The sequence below is a fragment of the Rosa rugosa genome, chromosome 2, assembly GCF_958449725.1.
Source record: "Rosa rugosa chromosome 2, drRosRugo1.1, whole genome shotgun sequence".
NCBI lineage: Eukaryota > Viridiplantae > Streptophyta > Magnoliopsida > Rosales > Rosaceae > Rosa > Rosa rugosa.
Window position 1 is genome coordinate 45696115 of NC_084821.1, and position 18365 is coordinate 45714479.

The 18365-nt window shown below is 38.2% G+C and overlaps 1 protein-coding gene across 1 annotated transcript; it reads right to left on the bottom strand.

The window, feature by feature from the left end:
- Nucleotides 1–745: 745 nt before the first annotated feature.
- On the bottom strand, nt 746–5057 carry LOC133730852 (homeobox-leucine zipper protein MERISTEM L1-like). The gene is made up of 9 exons (XM_062158365.1): nt 4931–5057; nt 4703–4784; nt 3955–4494; nt 3747–3851; nt 2724–2924; nt 2462–2633; nt 1716–2038; nt 1228–1326; nt 746–1124 (listed from the first exon to the last, which is right to left on the bottom strand). Exons 1-9 carry the CDS (start codon nt 4981–4983, stop codon nt 780–782), a joined length of 1920 nt encoding a protein of 639 aa, XP_062014349.1. The 5' UTR covers nt 4984–5057; the 3' UTR covers nt 746–779.
- Between the last annotated feature and the right edge of the window lie 13308 nt (nt 5058–18365).

Consider the following 18365-nt stretch of genomic DNA (forward strand, 5'->3'; position numbering starts at 1 on the left):
GTTGGCACCTAGCTTAGCTTTTGCTTATGGCTATCATTTAACTATTAAACTAAGCTAAAACGCGAAGCTTCAAAACCGCCCATTGTTTTCCAAAATTACACCGCGGTTTTGTAAACCGCCAATCTTTTTATAAATAGACCATATTCGAGAACCCTCTATTTCAACCATAAATACCGCTGAAGAGCGGCCATTTGATATGTCTGCATACTAGTCCTGTATATATATCACCTTCTTCAATTAATCAATCAGTGAGCCTTGTTTTCTTGAGAAAAATGGTTAAGATTTCTCCGCCACCTGAAGACGCAGACGAAAAGAAAGATAGTTGTATTGGAGAGTTAAGTTACTACTATAATTTAATGATCGGATCAATGGTTTACCAAAGGTATGTTTACGACGGTTGTGTTCTATGTGATTGATCTTCTTCAAGTCAATTATTTGCTCACAATCATATTTATCTTGGTGCACTTCCTTAAATATTTCTTCTTGAAGTGAGTTTGTACGATGAGATTCCATTTTTTGCTTTTGCTGCGGTAATTCTCTTTCCATTTGTGAAACATGAGCTCTTGAGCAAGACAACTTTCTTTGTGAGTACCTAGTTAGATTAGTTGTTATGTAATACCAGTTTAGTGTCAGCACTTCGCATTTGGATATTGCAATAGTTGTCTTAATGAAAATAATAATATTTCTGCTGCAATTATAGCCTATTTGAATAATCAAATTTTAATTACAACGTGTTCATTTCAGAAGTAAGGAACTTGACTCACTGCTCTGATTCAACACTATTCTCCATCATTTGATAATACTTCTGTGATTTGAATCACAGTTCCGGCAATAATGTTGAGTATATTTTGAACAGTTTGAGGAGGGATATATTCCTCCGTTGCTCCTCCTTCGGTGATGTGCAACGCAAGAGTCAACAGACTTCCACCAGATTCATCATTGGCCATTGGTCTATCAGGAAGGATGGAAAACCCGGATGCGAGGATAGCAACATGGTCTGGGTTTGCGCCATCCAAGAGAGCAGACATGGCGAACTGGTCAATCGGTGCGTAAACTATGTACGAGCCATTTGAGTCTGTGTAACTCTCCTGGAAGTAGAAAACTTCAATCTCCTTCGTTACACCCTGCAAAGTTAGAGGAAGGGAAAGTGAGGATTGTGAAGTACCACTCTCGCTGCCCTTTCCTGCCTCCTGCTTCAGTGGATAGAAGGATATGTGCAAAACTTACATTTTCTACTTCAATTATCGAAACGCGATTTCCTGGATGGTCCCCAGTTGCGATATAAGCAATTTCTCTTGTATCTTTTTCATACGACATCATATCCCACTGTAATGCACAAATGTAAATGGAAATTCATCAGCCTTTTGGCATAGAAATTATTGAAAGGATTTAAATAACAAAATCTTAAATTTACTTCTCTATTAATGATATAAGGATACTGCAATATATACCATTAATTTCAATGACAAACATGAGTCATCTACTCCTCTAAAATGCGGATCTCTTAGTTGCAAGAGACTCTGTAACGTAATGTAAGATATTGTGATCCTAGCTTTAATGTATGACTGATAATAACCAGTGGAAAATATCTTTCCATAATCCTACTTCTACGTACCTAGAAAACCTGTCACAGAGGATTCATATGATCCTTATATACTCTTATTCATGATTTGGCTCTAAGAAATTTAATGCTTTCCAACCTAATAAGGATTAATTTGTATGCGTTTCAAAGGCACATTATCAAACTTTAAGTGTACTGTACATACCATGATTCGAGATTCACCATTGCGAAGCAGATTGTATATTTGAGTTCTTGGGACTGGAAGATGGACAGAAGTAGCAAATAATAAGGTGGTACCTGGAGGCTTTCCAGGGTCATTTAAGCTAGTTTTAGTTGTGACCTTTACATCTTCGGCACCAAATACAGGTAGTGCCCTCCATTTGTTTTCTGTAGAAGCACTAATATCAGCAACAAAACTTCTCATCATCCTCTCCGAAAGCTTCAACAAGCTTTTTCTTCCAGCTCGCGATACGAACACTTCTCAGAAGGAAAAAAAAAAACATTAATACTGTATATATCAATTAATCAAAATCTAGTGTAGTTCAAATTTCAGAATGAAGACTGTTAAATGTACTGTCTGATAACCGATAGAACTTAACCAAGGTTCTGATAGGCTAGTTAGAGATGTTAATTAACTTTCGGAATCAAATCAAAACCAGTCGAGCCAATGGTTTCTATGTGGCAACTTAATTATGGCACAGCTACAACATAAGGTGGTTTAAAAGTTTCACCTAGCATTTTTAGAATTAGGAAAACATTATTATGAATCAACATAAAAGTACAACATTTTAAAAAGAATTTTTCGCTAACATTTTCGATTTTAGCTTTTGGTTTTTCCTTTTGTTTCAAGTTTTAGTCAAAGTGCCGGGAACAAATCAAATGAATTGCAAAATTACTTACTACAATCTGATGTAGGAGGGCTTGTAGAATTTAAAGTTGCCAACCATTCACATTGTCGAACTAAAGTGGAAACCCAACGCTTTGCGCTAAATGCAAAACCAGAACTGACCAGTGGCTTACACATATTGTGAACCATTCTATTATCCACTTCCACATGCTCCACCCATATGACCTATAGTACATGAACAGAAATTTTATTGATGATTGAATATAGCTTTTTCTCAATAAATAAGCATGTAGGTAATAAAGTCTCAATTGTTACCTTAGAGCATCCATTTGACATTTCCTGAATTAAACATCCTGATGGTTGTCTTCGAAAGTTTGTTGATGGAAACTGAAACAATTTTTCCAAGGATACATCAACAACTACCCACATTCCCCTGTCCAGCTGTTTACTATACCTTGCAAAATAACTTTCTCTAGCGGGAATAAGTGGTGTTGGGGCATGAAACTCAGCTGTCATCTGGAAATCAAAATGCTATAGTTAACTTTATGATACCATGATGAATACTTGTAAGTATACTTCTAATAGTTTTTTTTTTCTTTTTTTTGCAAATTACTAATATCAGTCGTCCACACATCAATAGGCATGGCAGTGAGTCCTCCACCAATGAACGATTCATGGTCGTCTGTGATATAACGCCAATAGAACCCTTTATATCACACTGATACGGATATACTAATCTATGATTATAGGCACTACTAACAACTTTTAATAAGGAAAGATTTATAGAAGTATTTGATGGGATTACAGTGCCTACAAATTAAGTGCTACTAGCTTAGCTAACTAGCTAGCAAAATAACCACTAAATTATCATGTTTATAGCAACAAGATTGACTACAAAGAATTAATACGTTCTCAGAAAACTCCATAATATCACTACATGCATGATTTCTTATCTTATAAATGGCATGTGATTATTTTGCAAAAGATCTTGCTATAGGTGATATTGCCATATGTTCAGGAATAATTGTTTACTCTAAATGATGTATATATATGTAACCCTAAGAATGCATGATTGGAATTTGGAAATTTAACATCTGAAACTAAATGGCATGCATCATTGTCTCATATCATGATATGGTAGGTTTGTACATTCTGCCTTTAGATTTTCCTTTGAACTAGCAATTGCAAGAACACAATAATCGTTGCAGTGAAAATCAAACTTTGTCAGATAAATAAAGTATGCAAGACATTGTATGAGATGAAAACTTAGTTATATATGTAAGATAAGAAAATTGCCTAAATAACCCTATTACCACAAATAAGGGCCATTTAGATTACCACTTGCAGAGTTCCATCATAGTTGCCTTCGAATCTTGTTGATGATAATACTCCCACTACTTTTGCTCTAGATACAATATTAGGAAACACCAGTAGCCATTGCTTCTGAACAAAAACAAAATATAACCAATCAGAATTTCATGTTTATTTGTTCAAACTTGTCAGTTAAAGGAACAAAAGGTTTAAGCTTAATCAAAAGATATCCTACCAAATCCATTAGCAATTGAACAATGTTGACTGCTTTCATTTTGACATAGTCAATAGCTCGTGAAGATTCCAAACTAACTGGTTTTCCAGGTTGATTTGTTGTCGATATTGGCCTATATTCACTTTCCATGGAAAATTCAGAATTGTTAATGCTTCCGAATCTTGGCAGGTCAGATTGAGAGTCTCCCACCTCAACCATTCTAATGATTTCTATCAATGACGTACTTATGTGTCCAAATTCCCTCAGATACTCGATATCACTAAGAAATTCAGTATTGCTCTCTATGTCACACTGCCATAGAGGTTCTCGAGCTAGGGCCAATTTAGTTAGCTCTTCCATTGCTTCCGAAGCTAACTCACTGATTTTCATTCTGTTGACTTCAGCACTTGAAGTTACTGCCATGAGTAGATCACTGGCTCTGGAAATATTGCTTGCAACCTGGACATTTGACCCCATATTCTCCAATGAGACTTGCTGAGATGGTGTTGCATGTTGAGGTATCCTCATGTCTACCTCAATTTGTGAAATACTGCTGTCCATCTGCATCAAATTAGAGGAAATGATAAAGATTTAAGTTATATTAAACTCGATTTAATCCCTGCCATTTCAACTTTCGATCAGATTATGTAACACAAGAAGAAACTTATACACAAATAGGATAAGGGTTCGATCGCACCCCACCAGCCCCCCCAACCCCTTTCGGGGCGCCTCTAATTTCTTCAAGTCTCTATCCCCATTAATTTTTTACCTGTAATTCCTCTCTGGTGTTTAACCCTAATTGACCTCCATTCGCTATTCCGCTACTTGAAGCTGCAGACACTCCCACAAAACTGATGGGGAAAAAGAATCATAATCACATCAAAGAAATGACTTAGAACAAAGAACACAAGAATTAATAACACCGAGAAACATTGGTGTCAAGAATTAATGCATGTCTGTTTAATATCATCCTAACTCAGTCGAACAAAGAACTTACTTAGAGACCTCATGACTAGGTTCTCTTTCTTCAAAATTCTCAGAAAATTTCATGTTTTCCCGATGATCAACAACTCCACCGTTCGTAATATTACTGCGGGTCAGTCCTCTTCCGGAAGTTTTGAGCTGTAACATGCATATGCGAAACCCTATCAAACTAGCCTACGATTTAGATCTGAACAAAATTAAATTAGAAAAGAAAATGGAAATTTAAAAAATAAAAAATAAAAAAAAGACTTGCGAAGTGGTTTTGAAATCAATTCAAATATAATTTAGGGTAAAACGTGATACTTAGAGATGAGATGATGATGAAGATCACTAAAATTGATTGTGAAATTGTAGATGGGGATATGTCTACGGAGGAGGGTTTAGGTCTTGGTTTATAGGCTGGACTGGTTGGAACGCAGCTGCCTACGAGATGTCCACGTGGAGTGCTCCAATGTGTTTGGTTAGGGTTTGGATGGGAGTTTGCTAACTCACTATCATTTATTCATTTTCATGAGAGTGCGGGATTCAGGTGCAAAATTAATTATTGTGGGTAAAAAGGAGAGAAAAGCGATAAAAAAAACAAGTGGGGAAACTGTCGGTATAACCAAAAGGGAATAAATCACAAATGGTCACCAAGTTATGACATGTTCGACACTTAACTCACTTATTTTTTAAAAATATCATTTAAAAATATCATTTAATTAAATATGGCTTAATGCCAAAAATAATTCCCCAGAGATTGGTAGGGCGAAGTGGGCGTTGTCCCGGTATGCACACTCTGTGTGCCTTGTCTGGCCTACCGAGGCGGCAAGCTGTTTGTTTGATCAAATGGACGCAACCTCCTAGTGGCAGGATGAAATTGAGTGTCGCCGGATTTATTTCCGTGCGGCAACATAGTGGGAAAGATGTGATATTTGTAATGATGTTTCTTCGTTATAGAGTTATCTTTCCGGTATGTCACCGCTATGTAAAAGCAAATGGAGTAGCTATTTGTGCACTCTTTGCTAATTGGTGCTTGTGAGAGTACATAGATTTTGTAGAGAATCCTGGTATTATTTCAGGATGTTCTCTTTATGCTTATTGTAATATGGGGTTCAGGTTTTACGTCCCCCCCATGTATTCTGCAATTTCATTAATCAAGACTTGAGGGCAGCCGCACCAGCCCCATTTCAAAAAAATATATATATTTGTCTTTCACATAACTCACTCACGTCTAACACAATTTATTATGTTGTTAACTCTTGTTATAAATTAGTATGGAGAGGGTCATTTTCGTCAAATTACATATAAATATTTGAATAATAAATATTGAAATTAAAAAATGAATTTTTTGTTATTTGATTTCTTTTTCAGTTTTTTTTTTATAGTTTTCTGATAACTTCGAATAAAAAAAGAATTTTAAAAAATAGGAATTTTAATTTGAAAACAAAAAAAATCTATATTTTTTAAGTTGGAAATGTATATTTTAGTATTTAGACAAATATATCCTCAATTTTAACGGGTTTTAAAGGAATATATAATGGCAATGAGTTACACTTAATAGTAAATGTAAGTGAGTTAAGTGATATTTTTGAAAAGTCAGTGAGTTAATTGTCGAACGGGTCATAACTTAGTTGTCATTTATGATTTTTTGCCTAACCAGAAAAGGTATGGAGTTCTCATTCCATTTTATTATTTCCAAAGAATAATTCTCAGGTTCACCCCTGGGTGAATGAACATATTCACCATCTTTTGTGGTTAACGCATAATAACATTATAATTTTCTAATCCGACCATTCATGTTGTATAATGTAATACAAAGATTAGCTCTGTAAAAAATCAATCAAATTGAAGACCTTTTAGTTATTCATTTCTATGAAATACATGGACGGTTCATCATAATAACAGTAAGTGTTGTTAGAACCCTCCATTTGTTTGATTCAATTAGATAATTAAATGATTTTCGATTCAATTGATTTTTTACAGAGATGATCTTTAAAGGCTAATTTAAGATATGCACCGTTGGATTATAAATTTATTAAGTCAAATTGAGTTAATCGACAATGGGGGTGAATATGTTTGTTCACCCTAGGGGTGAACCTAAGAATTGTTCATTTCCAAATATTCGGTAGGTTCGGATAGAGAAATATATAGCTAGTTTTAGAGCTGTAAATTAGCTCAATATAATATGAACTTAGCTCCTGCATGTTCGGCTATTTTTGGCTCATTTGACTTCTGCTCATAAAAGGAATTTAGTTAATTTAAACCCAATATTAAGCTCGAAGTGAATATAAGACGAGTTAAAACTCTTATATATCAGCTTAAAAAGTTCATGATCAATCGCATAGTTTATGAACCAGCTCAAGCATGTTCTTACTAGGCTAGGGCCTTTCCCTTCGTCACCCTCCTCGCGCCTCTTAGGGCTGTCGCATGTAGCTCTCAATTCGGGGTCTTTTCTCATTCTTACTTTGTCTTTAACTAGATTTTGTGAGAGCAAAACTTTAGGTCGGCCATATGAGAGTGGGTCACATTAATGTTCAACTAGCTGGGCCCACACACTATGTGTCTGGAGAGAAATTAAAGGTAGTGGAAAAACTTCCTGCACAACTATCACATTTTCTGCTTTCTTAAATTTTTTTTATATTTTACAATTTACCATATTATCCTTATTGATGAATTATATTTCATAGTTTTTTAATATATAAAGGTTAAATTGGTCAAAAATTTCAGTTTTGGAGAGCAAACTCTCTTCTCTTAATAACAATATAGATGTGCAGTTGCTAGTGGAGGTTTATGGTGGTCTTGCATTAGGAAATGGGGATGGGGATCCCCGATCTTCATTTTTCAAAATCAGGTATGGGCGGAAATAGTACTGTGATCCTTATCCTCATAGTTATATTTTAAATTAATATATATACATATATATATATATAATATTACGTGCAATTAAATTAAAAATTGGGGTCAACTTGCTTTTATTGTAACTTCTTTTGTTTTGCAAGAGAGAGATGACAAAAAAAAAAAAAAAAATGAGTAGTGCTACATACACCAAAAAGTTATACAAAAAACTAATACCAAATTATGTGGCGTCCTACATGGCATGTACCACGTCATCACCTTCAATTGAACAATTTTCAGCATTATCTAATTATTTTCATTTTTAAATTAGCCTAAAAATAATAATAAAAATCATAATAATAATAAAATAACTTCCTTATCTGAATAAAAGACGTGATGAGATTAACCTAACCTAATTAGAATACTGATCTTCAAGATTTTTCCAAAACCAAACGTATTCTAAATTGCAGATCGACTACTTTTATCATCAACACTAATCATCTTGTTACTGAGCTTGTGGCCTATTGCTTGCCTCAAAGTCCTCACAGATGCAAAGTCATGCAGCTTCTCCTTCTCTGTCTCTCTTAATCGTTGCTCAAATAATAGATAATTAGGCCCTTGCGGCAGTCTTGAATATGCTACTTATCGATTTCCTTGGACAGCAGCTTTCATATCAATCTATTTCCTCTCCCGGTAAGTATATTAATTACACACTTATATACGAGTACTAAGTTCAATCTTTAGTTTCAAAGTTCAGTAGTTTTTGTAAATCATATGTATTAATAAACTAGTGGCATGTTAGTTTTTTTTTTTTTTTTTTGATTGACTGAAGAACTGGGAACCTTTCAATATCAATACAAACTAACTTATTCTAGCTATCAAATTCATGAAATTAAGAGTACAAGGCTTCTGCCAATATGTGGTCCAACTATAGGAATATATATAGATTCTCATATGAATTTGCTTCTACAAAAACTTCCCACTAATATACTGTAATACCCCGAAAATTCAATTTAATTTCCGATGACATTTTGGAAATGATTTCGTGGTCGTGGGAGAAAGTACGAAGCTTGGAGGAGTGGTGAAATTAGTTCGAACGATTTTATTTCGAAAACGTACGTTATTTAGGGGCTCACGAAAGTTGACTTTTTATACTTAGGGAATTTGGGAAAACTTCCTTCATGAAAGTTGTAGATCTCGTCGATACGATCGCGTGCATATGCGGAACGCAAAAATCGGAGTTCGTATGAATTAGTTATGATTTTTTGAAAAAGTTTCCAAATTAGTATAAAGCTTCCTTTTTGGGAAATTTAAAAAAAACGAAAATCAGTTTCCAAAAATGGAAACTGTCGGCCTGCTCTCTCTCCCCGAGCCTCCATTCGGCCACCAAACTTCGCCGGCCGAGTTCTCCACCCTCCGGCCACCAATCGACGCCAAACCACCTCCCTTGCCTTCGCCTCGACGCCGGCTACCTGCTAGACGTGAGTGTTTCCACCGGAACGGCCACAAATCCGGCAGATCGGAGCTGCAACCTTTGAACCAAAAATGGTCAACCTCGGTTTTCTCCTAGCTCCGGCCACCACAACCCAAGATCCATAGCTCCATGAACTCGCCTCAACCTGATGATCATCATCCCAGAAGGATCGCACCTGGAGTGACCGGATTCACGTTCGTCGGAGCTCGACCGGTTTTAAATCGGAAACCACCTTCAAATCCGGATATCTCGAGCTACAGACCATCATTTCTTGTGATTCTTGAGCTGGTGAACTCAGATTAAAGTTCTGAACAACTTTCATGAAGGGATCGAAGCGAGAAATTGAAGTTTTTACGTCGGAATTCAAGCTCGCCGGATTCTGGAAATTTTCCGGCCACCGACGCTTTCGATCAAGATATCTCGAGCTGTAGAGCTTCGTTTTGAGTGATTCTTGAACCAGTGAGTTCGTCTTTAAGTTCTGAACAACTCTCCTGAAGGAATCGAAGCGAAAGGAGGACATTTTTACGTTGATCGGAGCTTCGCCGGTTTCTGCAAATTCTCGCCGGTTTCTGGAAAAATTCCGGCCACCTCGACTGTTTTAGGTAATTTCAACCACTTCCGGTCATTTTCAGCTTACATGGTAGTTATGAAAGTTGTTAAGCATGATGAGAGGAAGAAGAGCAGCCCGGCCCCGACACCATTGGTGGTGGTCGGCGGCGGCTCTGCCACTAACTCCGGCGGCCCTTTCCGGCCACCTCCGGGGGTCAAAAATATGGTTTCTATACATTTTTAGATCCTATATTTCAATACGATCATTTCGATATATTATACGCAATTTTTGGATATCGTATGATTAAGTTATGAATTCTTAAGTTTCGATCGATTTCGATCGTTAGATTTGTGATCTGTGAAGTTAGGACCGTCAGATGGACTTGTAGTTTTGATATGATGATCTTATGACTGTCCCAGTGACTTTGTGTGGTCATGGGCGAAGATCCGACCGTTGGATCTTCGTATAAATGCAAAACAGTGATTAGGGAGGCGATTCGTGAGAATCCGTCCGTCGGATTTTCGTATAAATTTGTGGAGATGTTTGTAAGGACGATTCAGGAAGATCCGACCGTTGGATCTTCGTGATGATTTTTGGAGGGTGATCCTAAGGGCTATCCGTAAGGATCCGACCGTTGGATCATCATTTAATTTCGATCCGACCGTTGGATTGTCGTTTGAATATGTTTTTGAGTTATTGGCTAAGTTAAGGTCATGTGTGATTAGGTGATTGACGGTCTCCCTTGGGTGAGCGATTTCGGTGTGTATTGTGTGAATTGAAGACGCAACGGGAATATCGAGGTGAGTAAATCGCACATGGTTCATTCACGAACCGAAATTCGGTGATTTTATTTAATTGGGAAATTGTGGAAATTGTTTTATGAAAATAAATATTTGTTTTAAATTATATGGACTTGATCGACTACGGTCCATAGGTAAGTAAAATGTATTTAAACTATAAAAATGAATTTCTAGATTTTATGGCATGTGAACTATAGTTGGTATTAGTGGTCACTCTTGTGTGGGTGACTACGTATATATATATTTACGTGGAATATATATTGGATAGTGTGACATCGGGTGAAGTATTGATGTGATTTACTGAGTTATATTTTGAGCATTACCCTTTGGAATATGTGATTTATCTTAGATGTTGTGTTGTCTATGATAATGGGTAATTGAGTAAAGTGCGATAGTTGAGTCGTTGAGATGAATTAAATGAGGAGTCGAGTGAATTGAGGAATGCAGTCATTCGTAAGGTGAACCTTGGCCCAGGTGACACTTTACGATACAGTTAGAGCTCTAGTCTGTCTGCCATCATACTGCTTGGGGGATAAACGAGTTATCATATGCCCTTGGGTATGACATGACATACTGAATGGGGTGATTAATATAATTAATCATAAGCCTGTAAGTATGATATACTGAATGGGGTGATTAATCTAATTAATCATAAGCCTGTAAGTATAATATACTGCATGGGATGATTTATATAAATAAATCATAAGCCTGTGAGTATATATTGAGTAAACAGTTGTTTGTTTTTGAGTAGTCATGTTGAGATGTGAGTTGATTGATGCTTGAAGTGACGTTGTACACTTCAATTACTATGCAAAGAAAATACTTGAGTTAAATTTATGCTTGAGTTGATTTGGTTACTTTAAATCGTGCAATCCTTTCATTTACTCATACGAGCTGTCAAAAGCTTACCGGGTTTGTGTTGTTGCAATCCCGGTACACTATTCAAATTGTGTAGCGGGTAATCCTACAGGTCAGGAGAATCAGGACGGTGATCGTGCGGGTTAGAGAATTTGTTTTAGTTTTACAGCAATTGTAATTGTGAGGTGAGTTATGCTCATTTGAGCCTTACAATATAATTTGGTGAGAGTGTGCTGTAATAAACAAATTTGAGATTTGGTTTATGTAATATCGAGCGATGTGAGGTGTGGTTGTTTTTGAGAAAAAAATTCAGGTTGTATTTATGTGAGTTGTATTAATTCATGTTTCGGATTTGAATCCTTTATTCAAAATTCGGGGCGTGACAGTTTGGTATCAGAGCGTAAGGTACATATTTGGTGATAATCAGTACCTCCCGAGTGATGGCCCGTCTGCAGCGGATCCCCATCATATACTCTTCGGTACTGGTATAATCATTGGGTATGTCTTAGTATGGGGTCTAGACAGCGTGTATGTCCGTAGGACGGTAGAGTTGTCTTCTAAGTTGTATTAGAATAAGTTAGTTTCCGCGAGTTGTGATCTTCGAGGAATAGGAACCTCTGGATTTAACTCTGATGAGTCGGTGAGGATTGTTTTATGGAAATGAAGTTCTTTCGTATGTTGAAGTGTTTGGATGAAGGACATGGTGTTGACCTATGCACGTATCCAATGTGGATATAAGTATTAATCGATAGTAATTTTCCTTTTTAAGTTGGACGTACAGATGTTTTTGGATGGGATGTACGTATCAAGGATTAGATATCTTGTTTTGTAACGAGATGTCTTAGTGGAGTTTGGTAATTGACTTGTGATACGTGTATAAAGCGGCTTTGAGGTAACTATACTAATCTTGTGTGAGATTGAGTTATTAGTATAAATTGAGAATCTATGAGCAGTTGGAAAGAGAATTGATCTCACTAACTCAAGATGATAGGAGTGTGAGAGATTATGGGGTAGAATTCTCAAGACTATATTGATTTTTGAGTGTAGTGATGTAATTTGGGAGATACCTAGGTTACCTATAAGGAGGGTAGTAGAGTTTATTATCGATGTGAGGAAAAGTATGGTACCTGTAGCAATAGCATCTATGGTGTGTGCTGGAGATTCTAAGAAAAGAAAAGTTGTATGCAAAGCTTGGGAAGTGTTTAGCTTTATTATTCCTTGATTTTAGCTAGAGCTTTGTGTGACTTGATTTACAGTTGCGTTTTGAGAGTGATTGTTGGGGATATATCTCTATGATAGATTTTGTGTATGGTTTGACATATGGAAAGATTTATACGACCTTGTGATAGGGTTGATTGTGAAGAGACATTGTGTCGACATATGAGCTGAGGTGATAATGTTGTTTTGCAACCCTAGGGGTGCTAGTGTTGTATTATCAATGCATTGGAACAGATGTTGTGAGAATAGGATTTTGAACGGGGGTATAGTTAGGGTGAGATATTAGGTGCTTTACCAGTATTGATTGGTGAATCAAGATATGTCTTACGTAAGGTTGGAGACTAATCTAGAAAACTTCAAGGAATTACTAGAAGTACGAGTGCAGCAGAGCTGACTAATTTTGAAAGAGCAATGGGTGACCAAGGTTCGATTCTTGGTGGCGTTGTTGGTTGTTTTTAAAGAAAAGACTACCACATACATTCAGTCTTATTACAAGTCAAAAGCAAAATAAAGTTATTGTCCAACGAAAGTTAAAATGCAGAAAAAGAAATACAATAACTAAAAGATGAATTGTTTTTACTTCTTCCCCTTTGATTGGGAAAGCTCAGCAATCTCCTCCCTGAGTTTGGTGACTTGATCATCGACCTCTTCACTGTCCTGCGAGTCACTACTGGTTGAGTCAAGATCTTCCCAAGGAACATGAGGAGCGGTGCGCGGACGAGTGGCAGCCCTTTTGCTGGTTTCAGCCTCAGGAGGAGGGTCCTTGTGGAGTGACGCAGCAACTTCCTTGCAAGGAAACCCAGGAGGATGACACTGCATGTTATTGACCTCCTGAGCAAGCTTGTTCATTGCGGTATGGCAACGGATCAAAGAGAGGTTCATGTCAGAGATGTAATCGATCATACATGTGACTCGCCAATCCGTCACCATAATACCATCACGGAGGGAGGAACGCAGTGCATCAATTGAGTCTGACAAGCTTTCCAGGGTGGCCACAGGCCGAGGAGCACGAGCAGCTAGGGAGGAAGAGGACTCGCTGGGATGCAGTCTGGGAGAACGACGAGGCAGAGGAGGGGGACTGCGGCTACGCTCACGTATAGGACGATGGTCTCCAGGACGAGTGAGGCCAGCGCAAGCGGCCGCTTGACGACCCTCTTCTTCTAAAGAGAGAACACAGCGTTGATTGACGCTCATGCGAGCGGTAATCTTGGTTCGAACCATGATGAAGGAGAAGGAATTTGAAACTGCACGCTTAGACAAAACCGAGTAAAATCTGGAGGAGATAAAAGGAGGTTTATATAGAGCACAAGATAGGGTTGAGAAAATGTGAGAATTGAAGAAGATGATGTTGAGTGTTTGAGAGAGATTGTTGTTAAAAGGATTGAAGTTGATGAAATAGGTGGTGGAGATTTGAGTTTATCTAATGGAAGAAGAGATTTGAGTTATCGGATGGAAGAAGAGAATTGAGAGAGAATGGCTAAAACTCTGGGGAAATTTTCTTTTCTTTGGTGTGAATAGTCTCATCCCCCGAATGCACCTATTTATAGAACAAGGTGAGCAGATCTCCACCGTTGGATGGACGATCTCAGAGATTCAAACTACGCGTTGGATTAAAGTCGCCCAAAAACACGGAAAAGTTGTTGGCGCGTGGAGAGCGTGTAAGGGGACCGAGCGAATCTCGAGACGCTGTGGCAGACAGCTTTCGCCGAAAGGGATCTGCTTTCCGTAAATCACTAAAGCGACGTGTCGTGGCACGTGGAGTGTACCGACAGTTTGTTTTTATTCTATCGCTTATGATAGAATAAATAAAAGGAGTTGCATGGAGAATAACGAGTGCAGCTGGTGCTCTAGTGGTTGAAGAGCAAAGCTCTTATACAAGAGGTCAGAGGTTCGAACCTTGCCTCCCCCTTTATTTTATTTATGTCGCCTATGACATAATAAATATAACGCGTGTGCATATATTAATGAAAGCAGCTCTTGCTTCAGTGGTTGGGAGCAAAACCTTCGTGTTCGAGGTCGGGAGCTTGAACCTTACCTCCTACAAATATTTTTGGATCTCGTATTTGCTCGATATACGGACGTATGTACGGTATGTACGGTATGCATACGTATATACGGTCTGTACGGTATTCATACGTATATACGGTCGGTATGATATACATATGGTATGTACGGTATGTATACGTATGTAAAGTCGATACGGTATACCAACGGTATGTACAACTTCATACCGTAGCCGAGCTGAAAATTGGTGGGCCGAGTTTCCAGCCCAAATGTTCGGCCCGAATGTTAAGCCCAAATGGAAGCCCAATGTTCAGCCCAAATGGTCAGCCCAAATGGCCGGTTCAAATGCTTAGCCCAAGGATTGGGCAAGCCCAAGCTATCATTACTGGGAGTAAACGCGGGTTAGTGGACCCTCCCAGAGCCCACAAGAAGGCCAAGTGGCCCATGATGAATAAGAAGATGTTGTGGAGGTGTTTAACCTTCTTTAAATTATGAGTGTAGTGAAGCATTGTTCTTTTACACATTATTTGTGTGGTTAACTTTGACTAATAATTGTAGTTAAACTTTTGCCTGTGATTCTTGTTCTGGAATGGTTGTGGATGGTTGGTTGTGTGATGTATGCCTCATGGTTGAGGAGATTGTGTGGGTTAGCCAAGGCTACACCTTATCGTGATTTTGTTATGAGATGATATAACACTTGTTGAGTAGTGATACGTGACTCATTACTATTATGATTGAGTTTCTATGTGGTGATTTGTGAAGTGATGAATTGATTTAGTTACCATTGAGATATGACCTTTGTGGTTAGAACTGTTCGTATCTGGGATAGTTCTACGAAGAGATTTCGTAGGAAGGAGGTTGAGCTTGTGTAGGTGTGTGGAGTCACCATGACGATGGTAATACATCTTGTGAGTTGGAATCAGATATGAGATAGAGATTTTCACAGTTGTTCGACGATGAGCGTGCTAGAATTTCGGGACGAAATTCCTTTAAGGAGGGTAGATTGTAATACCCCGAAAATTCAATTTAATTTCCGATGACATTTTGGAAATGATTTCGTGGTCGTGGGAGAAAGTACGAAGCTTGGAGGAGTGGTGAAATTAGTTCGAACGATTTTATTTCGAAAACGTACGTTATTTAGGGGCTCACGAAAGTTGACTTTTTATACTTAGGGAATTTGGGAAAACTTCCTTCATGAAAGTTGTAGATCTCGTCGATACGATCGCGTGCATATGCGGAACGCAAAAATCGGAGTTCGTATGAATTAGTTATGATTTTTTGAAAAAGTTTCCAAATTAGTATAAAGCTTCCTTTTTGGGAAATTTAAAAAAAACGAAAATCAGTTTCCAAAAATGGAAACTGTCGGCCTGCTCTCTCTCCCCGAGCCTCCATTCGGCCACCAAACTTCGCCGGCCGAGTTCTCCACCCTCCGGCCACCAATCGACGCCAAACCACCTCCCTTGCCTTCGCCTCGACGCCGGCTACCTGCTAGACGTGAGTGTTTCCACCGGAACGGCCACAAATCCGGCAGATCGGAGCTGCAACCTTTGAACCAAAAATGGTCAACCTCGGTTTTCTCCTAGCTCCGGCCACCACAACCCAAGATCCATAGCTCCATGAACTCGCCTCAACCTGATGATCATCATCCCAGAAGGATCGCACCTGGAGTGACCGGATTCACGTTCGTCGGAGCTCGACCGGTTTTAAATCGGAAACCACCTTCAAATCCGGATATCTCGAGCTACAGACCATCATTTCTTGTGATTCTTGAGCTGGTGAACTCAGATTAAAGTTCTGAACAACTTTCATGAAGGGATCGAAGCGAGAAATTGAAGTTTTTACGTCGGAATTCAAGCTCGCCGGATTCTGGAAATTTTCCGGCCACCGACGCTTTCGATCAAGATATCTCGAGCTGTAGAGCTTCGTTTTGAGTGATTCTTGAACCAGTGAGTTCGTCTTTAAGTTCTGAACAACTCTCCTGAAGGAATCGAAGCGAAAGGAGGACATTTTTACGTTGATCGGAGCTTCGCCGGTTTCTGCAAATTCTCGCCGGTTTCTGGAAAAATTCCGGCCACCTCGACTGTTTTAGGTAATTTCAACCACTTCCGGTCATTTTCAGCTTACATGGTAGTTATGAAAGTTGTTAAGCATGATGAGAGGAAGAAGAGCAGCCCGGCCCCGACACCATTGGTGGTGGTCGGCGGCGGCTCTGCCACTAACTCCGGCGGCCCTTTCCGGCCACCTCCGGGGGTCAAAAATATGGTTTCTATACATTTTTAGATCCTATATTTCAATACGATCATTTCGATATATTATACGCAATTTTTGGATATCGTATGATTAAGTTATGAATTCTTAAGTTTCGATCGATTTCGATCGTTAGATTTGTGATCTGTGAAGTTAGGACCGTCAGATGGACTTGTAGTTTTGATATGATGATCTTATGACTGTCCCAGTGACTTTGTGTGGTCATGGGCGAAGATCCGACCGTTGGATCTTCGTATAAATGCAAAACAGTGATTAGGGAGGCGATTCGTGAGAATCCGTCCGTCGGATTTTCGTATAAATTTGTGGAGATGTTTGTAAGGACGATTCAGGAAGATCCGACCGTTGGATCTTCGTGATGATTTTTGGAGGGTGATCCTAAGGGCTATCCGTAAGGATCCGACCGTTGGATCATCATTTAATTTCGATCCGACCGTTGGATTGTCGTTTGAATATGTTTTTGAGTTATTGGCTAAGTTAAGGTCATGTGTGATTAGGTGATTGACGGTCTCCCTTGGGTGAGCGATTTCGGTGTGTATTGTGTGAATTGAAGACGCAACGGGAATATCGAGGTGAGTAAATCGCACATGGTTCATTCACGAACCGAAATTCGGTGATTTTATTTAATTGGGAAATTGTGGAAATTGTTTTATGAAAATAAATATTTGTTTTAAATTATATGGACTTGATCGACTACGGTCCATAGGTAAGTAAAATGTATTTAAACTATAAAAATGAATTTCTAGATTTTATGGCATGTGAACTATAGTTGGTATTAGTGGTCACTCTTGTGTGGGTGACTACGTATATATATATTTACGTGGAATATATATTGGATAGTGTGACATCGGGTGAAGTATTGATGTGATTTACTGAGTTATATTTTGAGCATTACCCTTTGGAATATGTGATTTATCTTAGATGTTGTGTTGTCTATGATAATGGGTAATTGAGTAAAGTGCGATAGTTGAGTCGTTGAGATGAATTAAATGAGGAGTCGAGTGAATTGAGGAATGCAGTCATTCGTAAGGTGAACCTTGGCCCAGGTGACACTTTACGATACAGTTAGAGCTCTAGTCTGTCTGCCATCATACTGCTTGGGGGATAAACGAGTTATCATATGCCCTTGGGTATGACATGACATACTGAATGGGGTGATTAATATAATTAATCATAAGCCTGTAAGTATGATATACTGAATGGGGTGATTAATCTAATTAATCATAAGCCTGTAAGTATAATATACTGCATGGGATGATTTATATAAATAAATCATAAGCCTGTGAGTATATATTGAGTAAACAGTTGTTTGTTTTTGAGTAGTCATGTTGAGATGTGAGTTGATTGATGCTTGAAGTGACGTTGTACACTTCAATTACTATGCAAAGAAAATACTTGAGTTAAATTTATGCTTGAGTTGATTTGGTTACTTTAAATCGTGCAATCCTTTCATTTACTCATA